The sequence below is a fragment of the Canis aureus genome, unplaced genomic scaffold (genome assembly GCF_053574225.1).
Source record: "Canis aureus isolate CA01 unplaced genomic scaffold, VMU_Caureus_v.1.0 ptg000497l_RagTag, whole genome shotgun sequence".
NCBI lineage: Eukaryota > Metazoa > Chordata > Mammalia > Carnivora > Canidae > Canis > Canis aureus.
Genome location: NW_027554670.1, coordinates 1,058 through 20,626, shown reverse-complemented (window position 1 = coordinate 20,626; position 19,569 = coordinate 1,058). Strand labels below are relative to the sequence as shown.

The following is a 19,569-nucleotide window of genomic DNA, read 5'->3' as shown; positions in this document are numbered from 1 at the left end:
TTCATGAAGCCAGCAGCATCCCATGTAGCTAGCAGACAAATGTTCCACTGAGCTAAACAAAAGAAATAATTTTAAAGGCAGAGAGACCATTTGAAAAAAGGAATTTATTAGCAAGGAATGTATTCTTTAGACAAGGTTGCCCTCTTAAGAGAAGCAGAAGGGGTAAATCAGTAAATATCCTAGTATTGACCAGGAAATTCCAATTGACTTGTTATAAGTTACATTCCTGGGTGGTTGAAATTGCAGTTATTTAGGTATAAATAATAATAATATAATATAATATATAATAATATAATTCTTGAGTGTTGACTTGGCCTAAGTAATGCCACTTTGGGCCTGTGGTTTTCTTTTTTAACACTCTTAAAATATGAAATATTTATAAGTAGGTTTCACGAGATATATGCAAGACCTGTGCATTGAAAATTACAAAATATTGCTGAGAAACTGAAGGCCTAAATAAATGGCGAGACATACTCTGTTCATGGATTGGAAACCTCAGTATTGTTAAGACATTAGCTCTTTCTAAATTGATCTATAGATTCATCATAATCTCAACCATAATTCTTTCAGGCATTTTTTAAAAGATTTTATTTATTATTTATTCATGAGAGACACAGAGAGAGAGGCAGAGACATTGGGAGAGGTAAAAGCAGGCTCCATGCAGAGAGCCTGATGTGGGACTCGATCCCGGGACTCCAGGATCATGCCCTGGGACAAATGCAGGCGTTCAACTGCTGAGCCACCCAGGCATCCCATCTTTCAGGCTTTTTATGAAGAAATTGACAAGCTGACCTTAACATTCTAATGGATATGCAAAAGATGTAAAATAGACAAACAAGTTTGAAAAAGAAAACATTGAAGGACATATACTACCTGACTTCCAGACTTATTATAAAGCTACAATAATCCAAAGAGTGTGCTACTGGTATAAAAATAGACAAACAGATCACACCCATACAAACGGACAACTGATTTTAGACAAAGGTATAAAAGTAATTCAATGGAGAAAGGATGGCTTTTTCAACAAATGGTGCTGGAAAAACTAGATATTTATATGCAAAAGAAAAAAAAAGAACTTTGATCCACACCTCATATTATGTACAAAAATTAAATTTAAAGGCCTTAATGTAAAACCTAACATTTGAAAACTTTTAGGAAAAAAACACTGGAGAAAATCTTTCTGATACTGGGTTTGGCAAAGCTTTATGAGATACAACACTATAAAGAAAAAATTAACAAGTTGGACTTCATTAAAATTGAGGACATTTGCTCTTTGGAAGATATACTGATTGGAGAATGAAATGACAAGCCACAACCAGAAGATCATATTTACAAGCCATATATCTAATAGATTACGTAAGCCAAAAATATATATAAAAGAGCTCTTACAACTCAGTAAAGAAATCAAACAACCCAATAAAAAAAAACTGGGTGAAAGATCTAATAGACATATATGATATATAAATGGCAAATAAACATATGAAAAAATGCATTCAAGAAATGCAAATTAAAACCCAGTGAGATATTAGTACACACACCTATTAGAATGTCTAAAATTAGAGGACTGACCATACCAGTTATTGACGAATATACAGAAGAACTGGAAGTCTCATACACTGCCAGTGTGTATGTAAAATATTACCACCGCTTTGGAAAGCAGTTTACCCATTGCTTAAAAAGTTAAGCATGCAACCATATGATCTTGCTGTTTATTCCTAGATTTTACCCCAAGAGAAATGAAAGCATATGATCTGTGGAGATATACACCTGGAAATAAAATGTTAAAAATATGAGACCTTAAATTTTAAAGATATGTACAATGTTTTGAAAATAAAAGAATATTTGCAGGTGGGTGACAGAAAAGAAAATCAGAGGATCAATCTCAGAAGCCCAACACCCAACTAGTAAGAGAACAGAGAAGAAGGAATGATTAAAGATGTGATACCAAAAAAAGTATTTTTCTAGTTTTGAAGGACATATGTCATCATTAATGAAAAACAAACAAAACCAGCACCAACCATATCATCATTAAAATTACAGAACATCTGGAATAAGGATCCTAAAGGCTTTGTTAGATGGGAAAAGTCAAAACAGGCCACGTAGGAAAAAAATGCCTCTAAAATTCTAAGTAAAAATTGTTTTTGAACTATCATTATAGAAACAATAACAGAGAGAAAAATAAAGATATTTTCATATGCTAACCCTCAATTTTTTCCCTGTTATATGCCTCTTTTACTCAGGAAGCTCCACCAAAATGATGGGATATACCAACAAAAGGAAAACTAAATGGAAGGGAACTTCAACATAATAAAGACCATATATGAAAAGCCTACAGCAAATATCACATTCAGTGGTGAAAGCCTGAAAGCTTTCCCCCAATATCAGGAATAAATATGGAGATAGTGTTCACTGCTTCTATTCAGTGCAAAATCCTAAAAGGTCTAGCCATAGTAATTAGACAAGAAAAAGAAATCTAAGCGGCACCGGGCAGGCTAGGAAGCCTGCCTCTCCCTCTCCCTCTGCCTGCTACTCCCCCTGCTTCTGCTCGCTCGCTCTTTCTCTCTCTCTGTTAAATAAATAAAATCTTAAAAAAAAGAAAAGAAAAAGAAATTTAAAAACACGCAAATTGAAAAGAAGTAAAACTATTTGCAGATGACATGATCTTTTATGTAGAAAGACCTAAAGATTAAAAAAAAACTGAGTTAATAAATGAATTCAGTAAAGTTGCAGGATGTGATTTTGAATTTCACATTCAAAAGCCAGATCTGATTTCAACACTAAAAAAAAAAAAAACAGTTCCATTTCTCCTCATTAGCAGTGAACAATCAAAAAGGAAATTAAGGAAACAATTCCATTCAATAGCATCCAAAAGAATATAATGCTTAGAAATAAATTTAACCAAGGAGGCAAAAGAAGACACTGAAAACTATAAAACACTGCTGATAAAAAAAGTTAAAGGAAACAAAAACAAATGGAAAGACACCCCACGTTCATGGATTGGAAGAAATAATATTGTTAAGACAACAATGTTATACAAAGCAATCTATAAATTCAATGTAATCCCAATCAAAAGCCTAATGCTGTTTTTTTGCAAAAATGGTAAAACCAAACCTAAAAGTCAAGGGAACCTAAATAGCTAAAGCAGTCTTTAAAAAACAAGAACAAAGTTTGAGGAGTCATACTTCTCAATTTCAAAACTACCACAAAGATAATCAAAATAGTATGGGACTTGTATAAGGGCAGACAAAAAATAATAGAATAAAGAGTCCAAAAATAAACCTCTACATCTATGGCAAATTGATTTTCAACAAGGATACCAAGAACTTTCAATGGGGAAAGAACAATCTCTTCAACAAATGGTGCCCGGAAAACCGGATATCCACATGCAAAAAGAATTAAATTGCACATTACTTTACTTACACCCTATACAAAACTTAACTCAAAATGAATCAAAGACTTAGAGATAACACCATGACATTATTAGATGAAAACAGGGCAAATCTTCATTACCTTGGCTTTGGCAATGGTTTCTTATGATACCAAAAATATAGGCAAGAAAAAATGTATTTGTTGGACTTTATCAAAATTAAAAATGTTTGTGCATTAAAGAACACTATCAAGATGAGTGAAGACAACCCACAGAATGGGAGAAAATATCTGCAAATATTCTATCTGATAAGGGATTAATAGTCACAATATATAAAGAATTCCTACAACTCAACAACAAAAGACTACCCATTTTTTAATGGGCAAAGGACTTGAATAGACATTTCTTAAAATAAATATACAAATTCCCAATAATATGGAAATATGCTAAACATTACTATTAGGGAAATGGAAATCCAAACTATAATGGAATACCATACTTCATACTTACTAGGATATCTATCATAAAAAAACACACAATCACACACAGAAAATAACAAGTATTGGTGGTAATGTGGAGAAGCTGGAATCCTTCTACAGGAGCATAAAATGGTTCAATCTAGGTACAGTTTGGTACTTCCTCTAAAAGTTAAATACAGAATTAGCATATGACACAGAAATTCCACTCCTAGGTAACCTCCAAAATTAAAACAGGGACTCAGTTACTTGTAAGCCAATATTTATAGCATTTTTCACCATAATCAAAAAGTGGAAACAACCCAAGTGTCCAACAATAGATTTACTGATAAACAAAATGTGGTTATATACACGAATGGAATATTATTCAGCCACAAAAAGGAATGAAGTTCCGACACATGCTACAACATGGATGGACCTTGAACATATTATGCTAAATGTAATAAGCCAAGCACCAAAGTACAAATTTACGATTCCACTTCTCTGAAATACCTAGGAAAGGCAAATTTATATTTGATTAGAAATCGAGAAACCAAAAAGTAGATTAGAGGTTCCTAGGAGCTGGGGAAGTAGGCATGAGGAGGTTACTGCTTAATGGGAACAGTTTTAGTTTGAGATGATGAAAAAGATTTGGAAATGGACAGTAGTAATGGCTGCACATAATTAATGCCACTCAGTGATACACTCGAAGTAGTTAAAATGACAAATTTTATGTTTTGTACAGGTATATTATAACAACAACAAAGGAAAACTAGAGTCCAGGAAATAGGTGATCAAACACCAGGGGAAAAAAACTCACAGGATGATGACAGAGAGACGTTTCAGGACAAGAGCAGCAGCAGAATAGTAAGAAAATAGAGTGCTCTGGAAGTGGCAGTGTCAGAAGGAAAATAACAGATCTGATAAACTGTCTGATGTAGGATTTGTGGAATTGACATCATCTTGAGAATCAGCCTGGGGCTTAAGTGTATCACTTTAGTATTTCTTGCATATTGCTTCTTACCCACATCAGCTTCAATCAAGATTTAATAACTGTATTAACTGATTCCTTTGTCCACCTCAAAAACTATTTCAAAAACCATGCAAGACACAGAGAAAGTACAGTTCTTATGCATATGCAGTTGACACACTTACTGAGACAATCCAACTAGTTAGTAATCATGGGATGCCCAGAAAAGATAAAAATAATCAAAACATCTAGGCTTCATTAACAGGGATGACTGCTTTGTTCTTAGCATTATAAATTCAAAAGGAAAGATAAAAAGTGCTTTTTTAGAAAGCAATCTGACATATTTTACACCTATTACCTAAAGAGGTTCAGAAACTTCCTTGAAGTACTCCACTTATAATATTTCTTATGTAATATATTGTGAAAAACTCTCTAAAAATTATAAACAGGGTCCAAAAATAGAATTATTCTCAACAGAAGGTAACATGTCAAGTAACACTATGCTATGATATTTCAAGATTCTGTAAACTTACCTGTTTAAACATATTTTCTGAAAATTTTGCCGATTTTTCTTTTAAAAATGTGACAAGGTCTTTATAAATTTCACTTTTTCTCTCATAATTAATTTCCCCCTCATCTTCTGTTTTGCCCTTTGGAAGAAAAAGTTTGGTGCAATTATTAATGTAGTAGCATTTGAACCTGATCAATACATCACAACCCAAGGCCACATATTGTTTTCTTCTCTCGAGGATCCATGTGGCAGTTTTTATACATCAAAAATATGGGCAGAATTCTTCCTTCTTAAAGTTATCCATTTGTCCGTCCATCCACTCATCCACCCATCCATCATCCATACATTATGCTTTTACTGAGTACCTCCTATATGCATGTAGGGCATTTTGCTAGTTAGCAAAGAATGGAGAGCTTCCTTCCCTCTGCACTCCTCTAATGCAAAAAAACAAAACACACACAAAAAAAAAAACATTATGACTTCAAGAGAATCTGATGAAGTCATAAAAGGTCCCAAGATTAGAATGCCACCATAGAAAAGCTTGTTTCCATTTGTCACACTCTGTTCTTGTTCTGTGTGTAAAGAGGTTGCTATGGGATTATTTTCTAGAGTTACAACCTCCATGTAAGCACCTGACACTCCAACCTTTTTCTCCATACCTCTTTCTTTTTGTCTCTTTCCTTTCGTCACCTATCCTAATAGAAAAGATTTGGCTCTGCCTTAACCAAATGTATATATAAAAACCCATAGTGTGCTTTTTATATATACGTAACCACACACATACACAAAACATCATATACACCCATATAACTCAGGCGTGCCATGCATTTTGTCGTAATTATTGAATCATGTTCCTTATCTTTCATTCTTGAAATTGAGAGGAACACTTAGATATTTCCATATCAAATAAAGGTATATGTAGATTAGTAGCTCTTGATAGGAACAAAGTGTCCTTGCCCCACTCTAGAAGGTCAAAGTCTCTTATTTTCTGATTGGAAATTTCACTTTCTTAGAGTATCAAAACAAACCAAAGGCTAAATCATATTTAGCTCATCTCCCCCCTCTGTGCAGATATAATCTGAGAAGATCATGCTGAGAAGAAATGCACCATAAGGCAAGTCAGATGAGATGCTTGCTGGTCATCAAGAAAGTGGCACTCACATTTTGAAGCCAATCCAAACCAAGAGGTAGCAATTCTCCCAACAGTCCCCTGTGATGAGGAATCCCCACTAAGGATTTAGGTTCTCCCTGCAGATATTGCCTGTGAGGCCCCACATTACATTGAAGACACCAAGGGCAGGGTTGCCAAGGGGAAAGCTGACCACCTAGTAAGTTCAGTGAACAGGTATGAGACAAAAAATAAAATGTGTTCATGTGGAAGATTCAGAAGGCCACCACCCTGCTTAGTGCTCAGGGGTGGGAATCTGGAATGCTGTGTTTCTCCCTAGTCAGCTTCAGTTAGCAGCAAGTAAAAGGAAGACTGTAAAGCTGGAGGAGGGAGAAAGGGACTGCTCCCAGCTCCTCGTCCCCTGTCCCCAGCAGTGAACCCTGGCAGTGGCAGCTGCTTCCAGTAGCAACAGTTGGTTCCAGTTCCCAGGGGTTTTTCCCTATGTTCCCAGAACCTGGCTCATTACAACTCCTTAGAATCCCATTACAAACCAACCAGGTCTCCCTCTTCCAAGGTCTGGGTCTCAGCTCTGCTGGTTCTGCAAAGATCCTCTCCTCTGAGCTCCTGAGGTACCAGCTCCTGGGCATTGTACTCCTCTGACATCTGGGTGCCAGTTTCATGAGACCCCCTGTGCTCCAGCATAGCCTGGAAGCGACCATTCTTCAGAGATATGGATCCCAGCTCTGTGGGAGTCCCCCCTCTGAACTCCCAAGGGACCATAACCAATGTAAGCAGGGTCCCCTCCTCAGAGGTCTAAGTCCCAGCTCTGCAAGGACATCTTCTGAGACCCTAAGGAACCAGCACAGCCTGGTGGTGCTCCCTCACCAGACACATGGGTCCCAGCTTCTTGGGGGTGCTTCCTCCAAGCTCCCACATTTTAATTCCTTCCCTTTGTCCTCTCAACACTTAGGGCAAAAGCTATAGTTACTGCTTCTGTGTTACCTCAGCCACCTCTTATTTGCCCGAATACTTGTATAATTAATTAATTAATTAATTAATTAATCAATCAATCAGTGAACTGATCGTTACAGAGGTTTTCATTTTATAAAGTGGCGTGGGTTCCTTTGACGGTCATTTCTTAGAAGACTGATTTAATGACCTGCAATGGGGAACACCGAGGCTCATTCTGAAATGGTTTTGGATTTGCTCAGCAAACACATAGCAAAGGGATCTGCTTCAACCCAACAGAACAGAATCGCATTTTCTGTGGCCATCAGCATTCAGTCCTGGAGACATGCCTGCATTTACAGAGATGGAGCCAAGCACCAAAGACAACATGGTTCTTAAAAAATTACTTACGCCATTTAAAAATACTCCTTCTGTACTACAAGTAACACACAGAGTTTCAACATCATGGGGTTTTACCAGCACGTAACAAATTTCCCCATGAATTTGTCTCCAAGGTGGGGCTCGACATCCATTTGAAAATTCATAATCTGAAACCAATTATCGATCAATTAAAAGGAGCTCTGAAAAATAAAATATGTTATCTTTAAAAAGAAATAAATATGATTACAGTTTTTTTCAAATACTCAATCCTAATGTAGCTATTGAAGCATTTGGAAATAATAATTATTTTACATAACACAAAGCAAATCTGAGAATAATAGAAACCTGAAGTATAGTCAATAGATTCCAAGACAGTTTGTTCTCCTTTTCCTGAGAAATGTTTCAGCAGTTTTATATCGTTCTTAACAGTTGTTGGGTTTAAACAGATTTGTCTGAAATGAATGATAAGAAATGCATTTTAACACTCTAAAAGAGAATCTCCAGAAAACAGATGAAAATATACCATTTTAGCAAGGGGGGGGCTGGTGGGAGGAGGAATATCACTTTTTATAATTAAAATTGTAGTCAAATTATACAACAACAAAAATGTTGCAGTTAGTTTTAGCTGTGTTATAGCCTTACAACACTGTCAAGACATCAAGAAACCAGTGATTCATATTTAATGCAACATTAAATAAATTCGTTTAAAAATTCATTTCATTTCTTAGTGGTAATAGCATAATACTAGAAAAAAAACTACAAAAATGAACAAGTTTTAAACCTTACAAAGTCTATATGATATTTGCATTACTATTTAACCATCTATTTAATTGTCTGAGGAGAGTGAAAATAACAAGGCCACTTCATGTCCTCAGAATCAGGTGAAACCCCATAGAAAGCTCTAGCAAAGCTAACAGTAAATCTTTACATTTTAGAATTAGAAATATCCATGCAATACCCTAAAATCTACTGTTAAATCAATAACAACTCCTATAATTTGTGTATGTTTAAAAAAATTCTGAAAGCATTTTTTGTAACTAACTTTTAGAGGTTTCTTTTTTCTAAAAAGACTCACAATGAAATACGTTTTAGAGAATGATTCAGTAGGTGCAGATCCAGTTGCTTAAGCAGCATGCCAACCTTCATCTTTATCTCACTCTCAGGATCTTCATCTTTGGTAATTTTATCAAGAATATTTACTCTGGATGTGTCTTCTTTCACCGTGTTATAATCCAAACCCAGGATTTTTGTTACAGGATCTCTGTTAGCTGATCAAACAAGTAAATAAATAAAAATGATTCTCTTGTCTTCTGTTGTAAGAAAAATAATGACTAACAAGTCCTCTGAAGCCCACCCAAATGTGCTTCCTTCATTAAGCTTTCTCTCATGGACCCAATTTGAATTAATCTCAACTTCTCAGATTCTACTGCATTTAGGAACTTTCTTGTACTCCTTGAGATTCTCTACCTTGTACTGCAGTATCATCTATCTATATCATATCTCTCATAAGACAAAGAACAAGACCTTCTTTTTTTTTTCTTTTTTTTTAATTGACTGTAGGGCATTGTCCAGCATGGTCATTCAATTAGTGTATCCAGAACTGATTTGAAGATAGAGAAATACTGGTCTCCTTAGAAGAATCATCACTAGAACTGTGTGTGTGTACGTGTGTGTGTGTGTGTGTATGTAACCACTGAGGCTTAGTGTTCACAAATGCTTTCTTTCCAAAACAGCATGGTTTTCTCAGTCTAAAGATCTACCACCAGTCTTTTCCACCTGTTCAAAGTGCTTATATTTTCTTTCTTTTTTTTTAATTTTTTTTTATTTATTTATGATAGGCACGCAGTGAAAGAGAGAGAGAGAGAGAGAGGCAGAGACACAGGCAGAGGGAGAAGCAGGCTCCATGCACCGGGAGCCCGACGTGGGATTCGATCCTGTGTCTCCAGGATCGCGCCCTGGGCCAAAGGCAGGCGCCAAACCGCTGCGCCACCCAGGGATCCCTCAAAATGCTTATATTTTCTTTTTTTTTTTTTTTAAGAAATATTCTTTTTTTTTAATATTTATTTATTTATTTATTTATTTATTTATTTATTTATTTATTTATGAATGATAGACACACAGTGAGAGAGAGAGAGGCAGAGACATAGGCAGAGGGAGAAGCAGGCTCCACGCACCGGGAGCCCGACGTGGGATTCGATCCCGGGTCTCCAGGATCGCGCCCTGGGCCAAAGGCAGGCGCTAAACCGTTGCGCCACCCAGGGATCCCAATGCTTATATTTTCAATGCCTTTTTATGTTCAAGTTGGAAAAACAAATCTGGCCAGTACTCACACACATACCAAAGTTACAGTGAAAAACTCCAATACTAATTCATGATCAAGGCTGACATAGGTGTGAAAGTAGACTCTAGAGATGGTTAAAACTCTAGAGATGGTTAAAAGAATTTGGTGAAAGCCAAAGAACCATGTAGTTGCAAGTGAGGAAGAAGAGGGCAAAGCCATATTTGGAAAGGAGGAATTTAAATAAGATGAAATATATATGTATTTGAACAAGGAGGCCCATGGGACTAGTTCAGAAAGCTCCACCTGATTGAAATGAGTGAAGCACAGTGATGGCATTAACTCTGCAGTGGGAGATGGACTCTGGCACCAGGAAATAGCAGAAAAGGCTTAGGGCTTCTTAGAAAAAAACACACAAGGGGAGGGGCAGGGAAAAGAGATCTAGGAATCATCTACTTTTTGAGCATCTCAATCATCCTTACAGCAGTCATCTCATTAAGACTCATGGAAAAAGGTATTATATGAATTCTGGGGAAAGACACAAACCTGCCCCCCAAATTGCCCTGCACCATGGAATCTGGACCCAAAACTAAGAGTTGTACCTAGAGCTCTTACAGAAAGGACAAAATGCAGCAAAGGATACACATTTAGCCAAACTAGATATATAGCAGCCAGTCTATGTATTAAGTTCATGCACTAAGTTGAAATTAATGCTATTACCAACCTCCTTGAATTCAACTTTACTCTTAAGATTTCATTCCTCCTCAGCAGGGTAGCTATGAGGTATAGATAGATAGATAGCCTAATAATGAAGAGTAGGCAAGAGAGAAGAAAAGGCTGCTGTCCTAAGGTTCACATCTTTTTTTAAAAAAATATTTTATTTATTTACTCATTCATTAGAGTCATAGGGAGAGAGGCAGAGACACAGGCAGAGGCAGAGGGAGAAGGAGGCTGCAGGCAAGGAGCCCGATGTGGGACTCTGATCCCGGGTCTCCAAGATCACACCCTGGGCTGAAGGCAGACGCTTAACCGCTGAGCCACCCAGGCATCTCATAAGATTTACATCCTAAAGAATATTTTTTTTAAAGGTTCATCTTCCCACGTCATAGCAGTAGACACAGCAAAGAATGATTAGAGGCAAGACCAGGCACCTCATGCTTGAGTCCTTCTAGTCACATGATTCCAAACAGGCAAAACATGTATATGACACCATTACGTACTGTTAGGTATTTCTACTCATAAGAAAAATTCAGAAAACAATTGCTCCAGGCAATTGGTCACATTCTTTTACGCATGTTAGATGCTTAGACAATAATGAAAATCTACATCCTTAATGAAGAGGAAAACGTTTCCCATTGAGTGAATGTAACTACCTCCACAAAGCTATGCAACCTACAAAGGAACATTACTGAGACCAATGGAAAGTGAGATTACTCTGGGCTATCTTTGCTGCATACATTTTAGAGGAAACCGAGCATCATCCGTCACAGCAGGCCTGAGGGTAGAGGGTGGAGTTTGGTGCAGGCCCCACTAATCTGTCTTCTCTCCTGTGTAGACCTTAGAGGATACAGGCCTCTGGTCTTTCCAGAAGCGAGGAAGCCTCTCTTTAAACCACATGCTAAAATTAGAAATCTAGAAGCTTGCTAGTGGTAAAGTATTAGGCCTTTCAGTTTAAAGTAGAAACTTGATATGAGCATGACATTCAGCCAAGAAAAATGAATGACATTTTTACAAAGTCGAACATAGGACTTTTTGCCTTTTAGGTCACGGAACTTTTTTCAAGAGACTGCAACTCCCCCTCCCCCATGATTATGTTTCTAAAAGTTCAAGTCATAGACTGGAGCATAAATATCACCTTTGATACAAGCCTGTGCTTCCTTCAGCTTTCTGTCTTTGGCAATAAGCAGCAAACGTGACAGCTGCCCCAAGCTCCTGATCTTAATGTGTGCCACAGAGAGGAACAGCAAAGGCTGCCCATCTTTATCAACTTCTTCTGACTTGACTGTTGTTTCACTAGGAAATAAAAATAAATAAATAAATAAATAAATAAAATCTTAAGCTTACCTGGATGCTAGTGAAGTTAAACATAAGACATTCTGACAAATCATCCCTCTGGCTCATTATAAAACACAAAATATAAGTACTTCTTGTTAAAAGCTCATGTCTTTTCCTCATTTGTCCACACTCAGATCCCTAAGTTCCCAGGCTTATTAGCAACCATAGTTAGCAACATGATATACCCAGGAAGAACATTTTAAGCCACGTCTTGAATACTTACATGAACTCAATCACAGTTTTTGGTTTTGTTTTTCTAACAATGTGTTGGACAACTTTAAAAAAATCACTGGTTCTACAGGACCATTCATGTTTTGGGGATTTCTAAAGTTATTTTATTTATAAAGTTTACACCACAGTAATTAGTGGTTAGAAATCTTCTTGGCTACTCTGTGTTTATGAACAAAAAGCTATAAAAAAGAGAAAGAGAGAGAGACAAACTAGGTTCCCTCTGTGGATGTTTTCCCACTCCAAACCCCCTAATTTGGTTTACTTTAGGATAATAAGCAGTTTTTCTAAATGGACTTTTCCTGATCAGAAATTTCTGGGTCTCCTAGATTTGTCTTTCTGCCCATTTTAATTATTTTTTTTAGGTCAGCATTTAAGAAATATTAAGATGTTTTTACGGCAGTGATATTTCTATAGATTTCTACCACGTACAACATTAACTAAGCTACCTAGGTTTTTATTAGATATGGATATCCCTGGAAAAACTGCTCTCCTCTTAAGACCTGATCTAACATATTTTAAATTGTAAGGCAGATAAACAGATGTGGTGTATTGCCAGTTCATCAGAAAAAGTAAACCTGACAGACTCAGACTCAGATGTACTACCAGCACGATTTCACTAGAAAAGGAAGAAGATAGAGATCATGGAGGCAGACTAGTGGCTTGCCACGGATGTCCACATCCTAACACCCGAGGCCCACAAATGCCTTATCTTACATGGCAAGAGAGACCATGCAGATGGATTAAGTTAAGGATCTTGAGATGGGAAGACTATTCTGAAATGTGCAGGAGGGTCAAGTCAGAAAAGCCAACGTGACATGGAAACAGGGTTCAGAGTAACACAGAGCCAGAAGCTATGGAATGTAGGTGGCCTCCAGAAGCTGGAGAAGACAAGAATGGATCTTCCTTCAGCCCCCAGAAGGAACACAGCCCTGCCAACGCCTTGATTTTAACCCTACACACTTATTTTAGTCTTTTCACCTCCAGAACCCTAAGAAATTAAATCTGCATTATTTTAAGTCACTAAGTATGTGAAAATTTGTTACAGCAGCAATAGGAGGCTAATACAGGGACTTTTACCAGGCTTTCCCACTGTTCTTCCAGCAGTAACTTTCATAGTAACTCACATAGGAAGTAACTTACATAGTAATTGTACACAGAAGGTACTCAATAAATAGAAGAGGAATAAACGAATAGAAGATTTCTAGGCTGACCAGTGATGTGTGTTGTATACAAAATGTGTGTTTTCTCTAAAATAAAGCTTTTGGAATAATGTCTTCAGGTTTGAGATTTCTTAAAGGTCTGTGCCAGGTTGGTCACATGTGCTAAGTGGATGATGACAAGACTAAGTTATAAGCTGACTGAATGCCAACAATATCAAGCCACTGAACTTGAGAAGGTGAAACTCCTGGTAAGATATGGGAGAAGTCAAGGGCACAGGACACATATTTCATTGCTCCCACCAGTTGAAGCCTGTAACTCAGCAAAGCAGTAGGAACTAAATGCCAGCTCCAGGGAGGATGTGGAAGAGCAGGTTTGTTTCGGGGTTTGCAGTTTCTAATACTGGAAGAAAGAGATTCTGGAAAGAAAAAATACTATGCCCATCTTGTGAGGTCAAGATAAATGTGCTGCAAATGAAATCCACTGACCTGATCAAAAGACTTTCAAACTGTAATTGTGGAGGGCAGCTGAAAATACTATAGCTTTATGCTATAAGGTGAGAGAGCAGAAAAATGTCACATTTATTTCATCCCCAGTGTCTAGTTTAGTGTCCAGAACATAGTAATTACTCAATAAATGAGCCTAAAAAATAACAAGAGATATAAAGCTACAGTTGCAAAACTAGTTAGTAATTCTCAGGAACAAAAAACAAAGAGCTCAAGTAACAAACGTTATGGCCATCGATTTTAATAGCATAATTTGGACATTTCACCAAAATATGGGGCACCCATGTGGCTCTGTTGGTTAAGTGTCTGACTCTTGGTTTCTGATCAGGTCGTGATCTCAGGGTCATGAGATCAAGCCCTGGTTGAGCTCCACAGTCAGTGAGGCGTCTGCTTGTCCCTCTCCCTTTGTTCCACCCCCCCATCTGCTTGCTCTCTCTCTCTCTCTCTCTCTCTCAAATAAATAAAATCTTTTAGAAAAGTTTTACCAAAACATAATAATTATCATCTCATAAAACAATACAATTTTAAGATCAGAGATCATGTAACTGATCCTTCATGACATTGATAAGAGAACTAGAACAAGAAGGTAAAAGGATCAAACAATGCCCATTACCAAGGAGTATTGGGAAGTCAACAATAAAAAAGATGCCTGTAGAGATTTACAAAAGAAAAAAGAAAACTAGGAATCAGAAAGGTATGAATTGTGAGGGCGGTGGGCAGGACAGGGGGAAGAGGGTCACTGCTCGGGGCTCAACTCCTCATCTACACAGCACTCTTACCAGGAGAGAATTTTGTCCCAACTCAGACATATCATTGAGACAGCAGAGAGACATTAGAAGCTAAAATATCACAGTATTAAAGCTGACATGAGTCAAAATCGTAATTTTACCAAAAAAGAAAAGAACTGATAATAACATTGTCACTAAGTGATTCTGAACACTTATCCAGTCTTTATATTTCCTGAGCTACATTCTAATGAGTCAAAGCAACTGAGCTCTGTATACCACCACCATATGGTGTTAATCATTGAAGGGTGTCATTTGTCCTTAGCTTACAGTGGACTTGGGTTTCATTCTGGAGTGTTTTAGAAAGATTAGTTATCTCATTCTGTCTGATAAGAACAAAAGCAATTGAAAATGGTAATACAAGGAGACCTATGATTTCCATTAGAATGAAAGTGGAGTTATTTTCCCCAAAACAATGAACATGGAAAGACGATGACCAGTGTTATTATAGAATGAAGGGTTGTACATTGGAAATGATTCTAAAAGAAAAGAGTAAGTCATCTAACATGTGGACAGTGCCATGCCTATCTACTCAACAATGATCTGCACAAAAGAAGATGGGTGACGACATGTAAAACCTTTTTTCAGTGCATGATGAGCAGATCAGTTTCAATGTCAGATGTCTGTTAGCCTAATTCAGAAGAAGGCTGATCAATTTTTTAAGGACTGCTGCAAAGAGTACATTTGGAGATGTGCAACATCAAATGAGAAATGAGGCCTCAAGTGCGAATATAAAAGAGATCAACAAAAGAGGGTAGCTTACTTACTTCAACAGACTTTCCATGTAAATAAAACTGACTTGTTTTGGAACAAAAGGCTGAGAGAACATATAGTCCCAAGAGGAAGAAGAAATATCCTAAAACATCCAATAATATTGTGGTTTGGTAGAAATGCATCCAGAGGCTCCAAACTCAAAGCCTTTATGATGACTTAGGTATCCATATTTATGTGGACTTACAGAGCTGAATCCTATCTGAAAGGACAGCAGTTGACCCTCCACCCTTTAAATAAATGAATAAAAGGTGTCCTAAGGGCCAGCAGCCTAAGCAAGAACAGTGCATGTGTACAAAAGGGCAAAGAATGAGGTAGCCGGGACTCTTTTAATGGTACGTTCTTCCAGCCATTGAGGGCATCTCTGGTCTATATCACTTTTGTTATGTTGGTGGACACAGCATACCAAGTGGCTATGGGTTGCTGACAGTTCTTTGGTTTGGGGGGGTGGGGGTAGAGCAAGGGGAGTGGTCAAGACTTGGATGTGTAAACATTTAGAATTTTCCATAACTACCAAAATCTCAGCTGTATCCTTTGCCTTCTTCAGGACTATCAGTACCCACCTGGTTTTCATCCAGCCACAATGGCATGGTTTCCTTCAACTACAACAAATGCTACTTTCAGACCCTCTTTTCCCTTCCGAGGTCAAAGATATCACCAATAAAAGTCAGAAATAAGAATAATGGATAGAAAAACTGGCCCAAGGAAAAGGTGTCCAGTAAATTTGACAGAAGGAAGACAATCAAGAGGTAGTTGGTTCAAAACATATATGTGCCAAAATGTTGAGACTTCCTGCTTAAGAGGGACCTCTATGCATAAAGACTGTATGAAAAAAAAAAAAGACTGTATGCAGAGGTATAAGAATGGAAATAGAGCAAAAAGCAATTGGATAAGGATAAAGAAAGAGAAACAGTGATATGATTGAGGTATGTGTAACAGCCCACCTAAGTAGGTTGCAGATGTGGTCATGTTTGTCCTTGGAACACAAAATAAACAGAGGTAAGATACAATGACGCTCTTGATACTCTTATGACATCTGCTTTAAATTCATCTCTGTACTAAGTAGTTCATATGTTTTTGAACTATATGGTTTTGCAGATGAGTTCATCTTTCAAAGGTTAGAAAAAACAACATGTGACACTACACTGAACTTAAGTGGGAGCAATGAATAATGACAAGCACTTTGGGAGGAAGTGACCATAGGCAGAGTTAGAAATAAAATACAATTTTAGAAAAAGGCTTCAGGAAATTCAGAGAGAAGGTAGAGCATGACAACAGAACCAAACACTCCTGAAATACAGTTCAAAAAAGGTTTTTCAGTACTAAAAATGAAATTCAGAGTTTATTCTCACAAATAATCCCAAAGGGAAAAAGTGGAAAAGGCATATATAAGAAGATTTGACTGATTAGTGACCTGTCTTTGATAATGTCACACTTTAAAAGTTCATATGCAAAATTAAGGAGGAACACGGTGGCAGAAAAGAGGATCCCGATGCCTGAAAGTGGAAAATAAACTGAAGCTGACCAAAACAACAAAAAAGATTTACATATGCAAATGTCAATTACTCCTATATAATTATGATTACATTTATATAAATACATATATATTTTTTTATCTAAGCTCTCTAGAGCTAAGTTGACAGCTCCCTGTTTGAGGTAGAGGTAGGTTTTTCTTAAATCTCAGATTTGGAAGGTTCTCATTTGAGGACAATGCTAATTGCTAATTAGCCTCTCCCATATATTGAGGGAAATTTACCGCTCCCCAGGAATTAATAGATTTTAATACCAGAAGGGATTTTGCCTATAGCAGAGGTCACAAAACCAATGCCTACTGACACCTGTAGGGTTGTATAGATGAGTGGAAAGCCCAAACATAAAGCAACAACAATTGTTGGAGTGTGGTGAACTCAAGAATGCATCCCCTATCAAAAGAAATTCAAATCAAAATTTAAAAATTAGGAGTGCCAGGGCACCGGGGTGGCTCAGTGGTTGAGCATCTGCCTTCAGCTCAGGTCATGATCCCAGGGTCCTGGGATTGAGTCTCACAACAGGCTCTCTGTAGGGAGCCTGCTTCTCCCTCTGCCTGTATCTCTGCCTCTCTCTCTGTGTCTCTCATGAATAAATAACATCTAGATAGATAGATAGATAGATAGATAGATAGATAGATGATAGATAGATAGATAGATAGATAGATAGATAGATAGATAGATAGAAAGAAATAATTAGGGGTGCCTGGGTGGCTCAGTCGGTTAAGGGTCTGCCTTTGGCTCAAGTCATGATCTCAGGGTCCTGGGATAGAGCTCAGTGTCTGGCTGGCTCCCTACCCAGCCAGGAGTCTGCTTCTCCCTCTGCCCCTGCCCCTGCTCATCTTCTCTCTCTCTCTCTCTCTCATAAATACATACATACATACATACATACATACATACATACATACATAATTTTGTTGTGCTAAACAGAATGTTCCCAGATTTCAGCAGAGTGCCTCCTGATTGCAATTCCTGGGTCAGAATATTTCTGAGATTCACAGATGTTAAATTACTTGCCCAAAACCTACAACTCATTTATCAAAATATGTACAATAAAGACATTAAACTCTAGAAGCTCTTTACCAGCTTACCTGACAATATATCCTGATTCAAATGCTGAGGGGTCCAAGTTTGTTTTCCATTCAAGTGGTTCTACAAAAACATATTTTGCTTCTTGAGGATGTTTGTAGATAAAACTCTCCACAAACATCACAATTTCTTTCAATATCACTTCATTCAGTGGAGTAATTTCCAGGGTTCTGGTCCCATATCCAGCAGCAGTCCACTGTGCAGACCTTGTCAGAGCCACCCCCATGCTCAGTCAATGCTCAGATCTGAGCTCACCACACACCCTGCATCAGAGTGGAAAGAGTTAGAAACACAGGATGGCAATCACCTTTTTCCTGGAACCGTTCTCACTTTCAAGCCTTTAAGCCATCCAACACATATTCTGCTTCTTAATCTTAGTGGTCAATTTTTTTTCATCATCAAATTGCTCCTTAATGCAACAGAAATATTCATTTTTACTGGGCTAGCTCTAAGTAAAACTGACAGGCACTTGGATTTTCTAGTATCTATTTGCCCTAAGCAAATAACTTTCTCATTTCCCTGGGCCCCAGAAAGAAAAGCTCAAATAACTGGGCAGAAAACAGAAACAGAAAACTCCCAACAGTGGAAGGAAGAGCTGGGGGAAGATGGCATCAAGGCCTTTGGTCCAACAGGTTTGCTGGAGCCAAAGGCTCTTCTGGGCTGGGCAGTGCATAATTTAGAACCATGCTGTCAAACTGAACTCTGTTATTCTGACTTTCTTTAAAAAGAGAACATTATCTGCAACATTGAGTAAAAGCCGAGTTAGCAAGCAAGTTCTCACTGTGAACATTTAAGGCTTTTTTTTCCCTGATAGTCTATACTTGTTTGATTTTTCACTAATAGGATCATGAAAGGCTTCCTTCCAGAATATTAGAATGGTGATAAAGTTAAATATAGAATAGAATTAGCTTTCCCCCATTATTACTAAAGCTCCGAAGTACCAGGACCCTTCGGAAATGACTTGGGGATTTTGGGTTTTGTACTGCACTAAATCTAGTAACAGGATATCTAGATCAGTGGCTCTCAATGAGGCAATACTCATAATTCAGAAATATTATTAAGGATATTTCATTATCAAAATGATAGGAAGGGGACATCATTGGGATTTAGTAATGAGGACCAAGAATGTCAGACATCAGGGCACCCGGGTGGCTCAGTGGTTGAGTCTGCCTTTGGCTCAGGGTGTGATCCTGGGGTCCCAGGAGCGGGTCCTGGGATTGAGTCCCGCATCAGGCTCCCCACAGGGAGCCTGCTTCTCTCTCTGCCTACGTCTCTGCCTCTCTCTGTCTCTCATAAATAAACAAACTCTTAAAAAATAATGTCTGATGTCCTGCAATGTGCACAACAGTCCCCAGACAGAATTATACTACACTCTTTAGGCATCTGGTGGGCGAAAAACTTCAGATAAGTAATACCTGCGCTAAGAATCT

At 37.7% G+C, this 19,569-nt stretch overlaps 1 protein-coding gene and 1 long non-coding RNA gene across 2 annotated transcripts; one reads left to right on the top strand and one right to left on the bottom strand.

The window, feature by feature from the left end:
• Positions 1-5,325: 5,325 nt before the first annotated feature.
• On the bottom strand, positions 5,326-18,434 carry LOC144310181 (outer dynein arm-docking complex subunit 2-like; the record flags this gene model as incomplete). Its single annotated transcript, XM_077890913.1, has 6 exons — positions 18,142-18,434; positions 11,874-12,031; positions 8,816-9,008; positions 8,086-8,192; positions 7,771-7,907; positions 5,326-5,442 (listed from the first exon to the last, which is right to left on the bottom strand). Coding segments are annotated over exons 1-6 (936 nt in total), but the record flags the coding sequence as incomplete, so codon positions are not given.
• LOC144310180 (uncharacterized) lies at positions 5,837-7,277 on the top strand. The gene is made up of 2 exons (XR_013375865.1): positions 5,837-5,927; positions 6,375-7,277. It is a non-coding gene; the product is annotated as an uncharacterized LOC144310180 (long non-coding RNA).
• Positions 18,435-19,569: the final 1,135 nt, after the last annotated feature.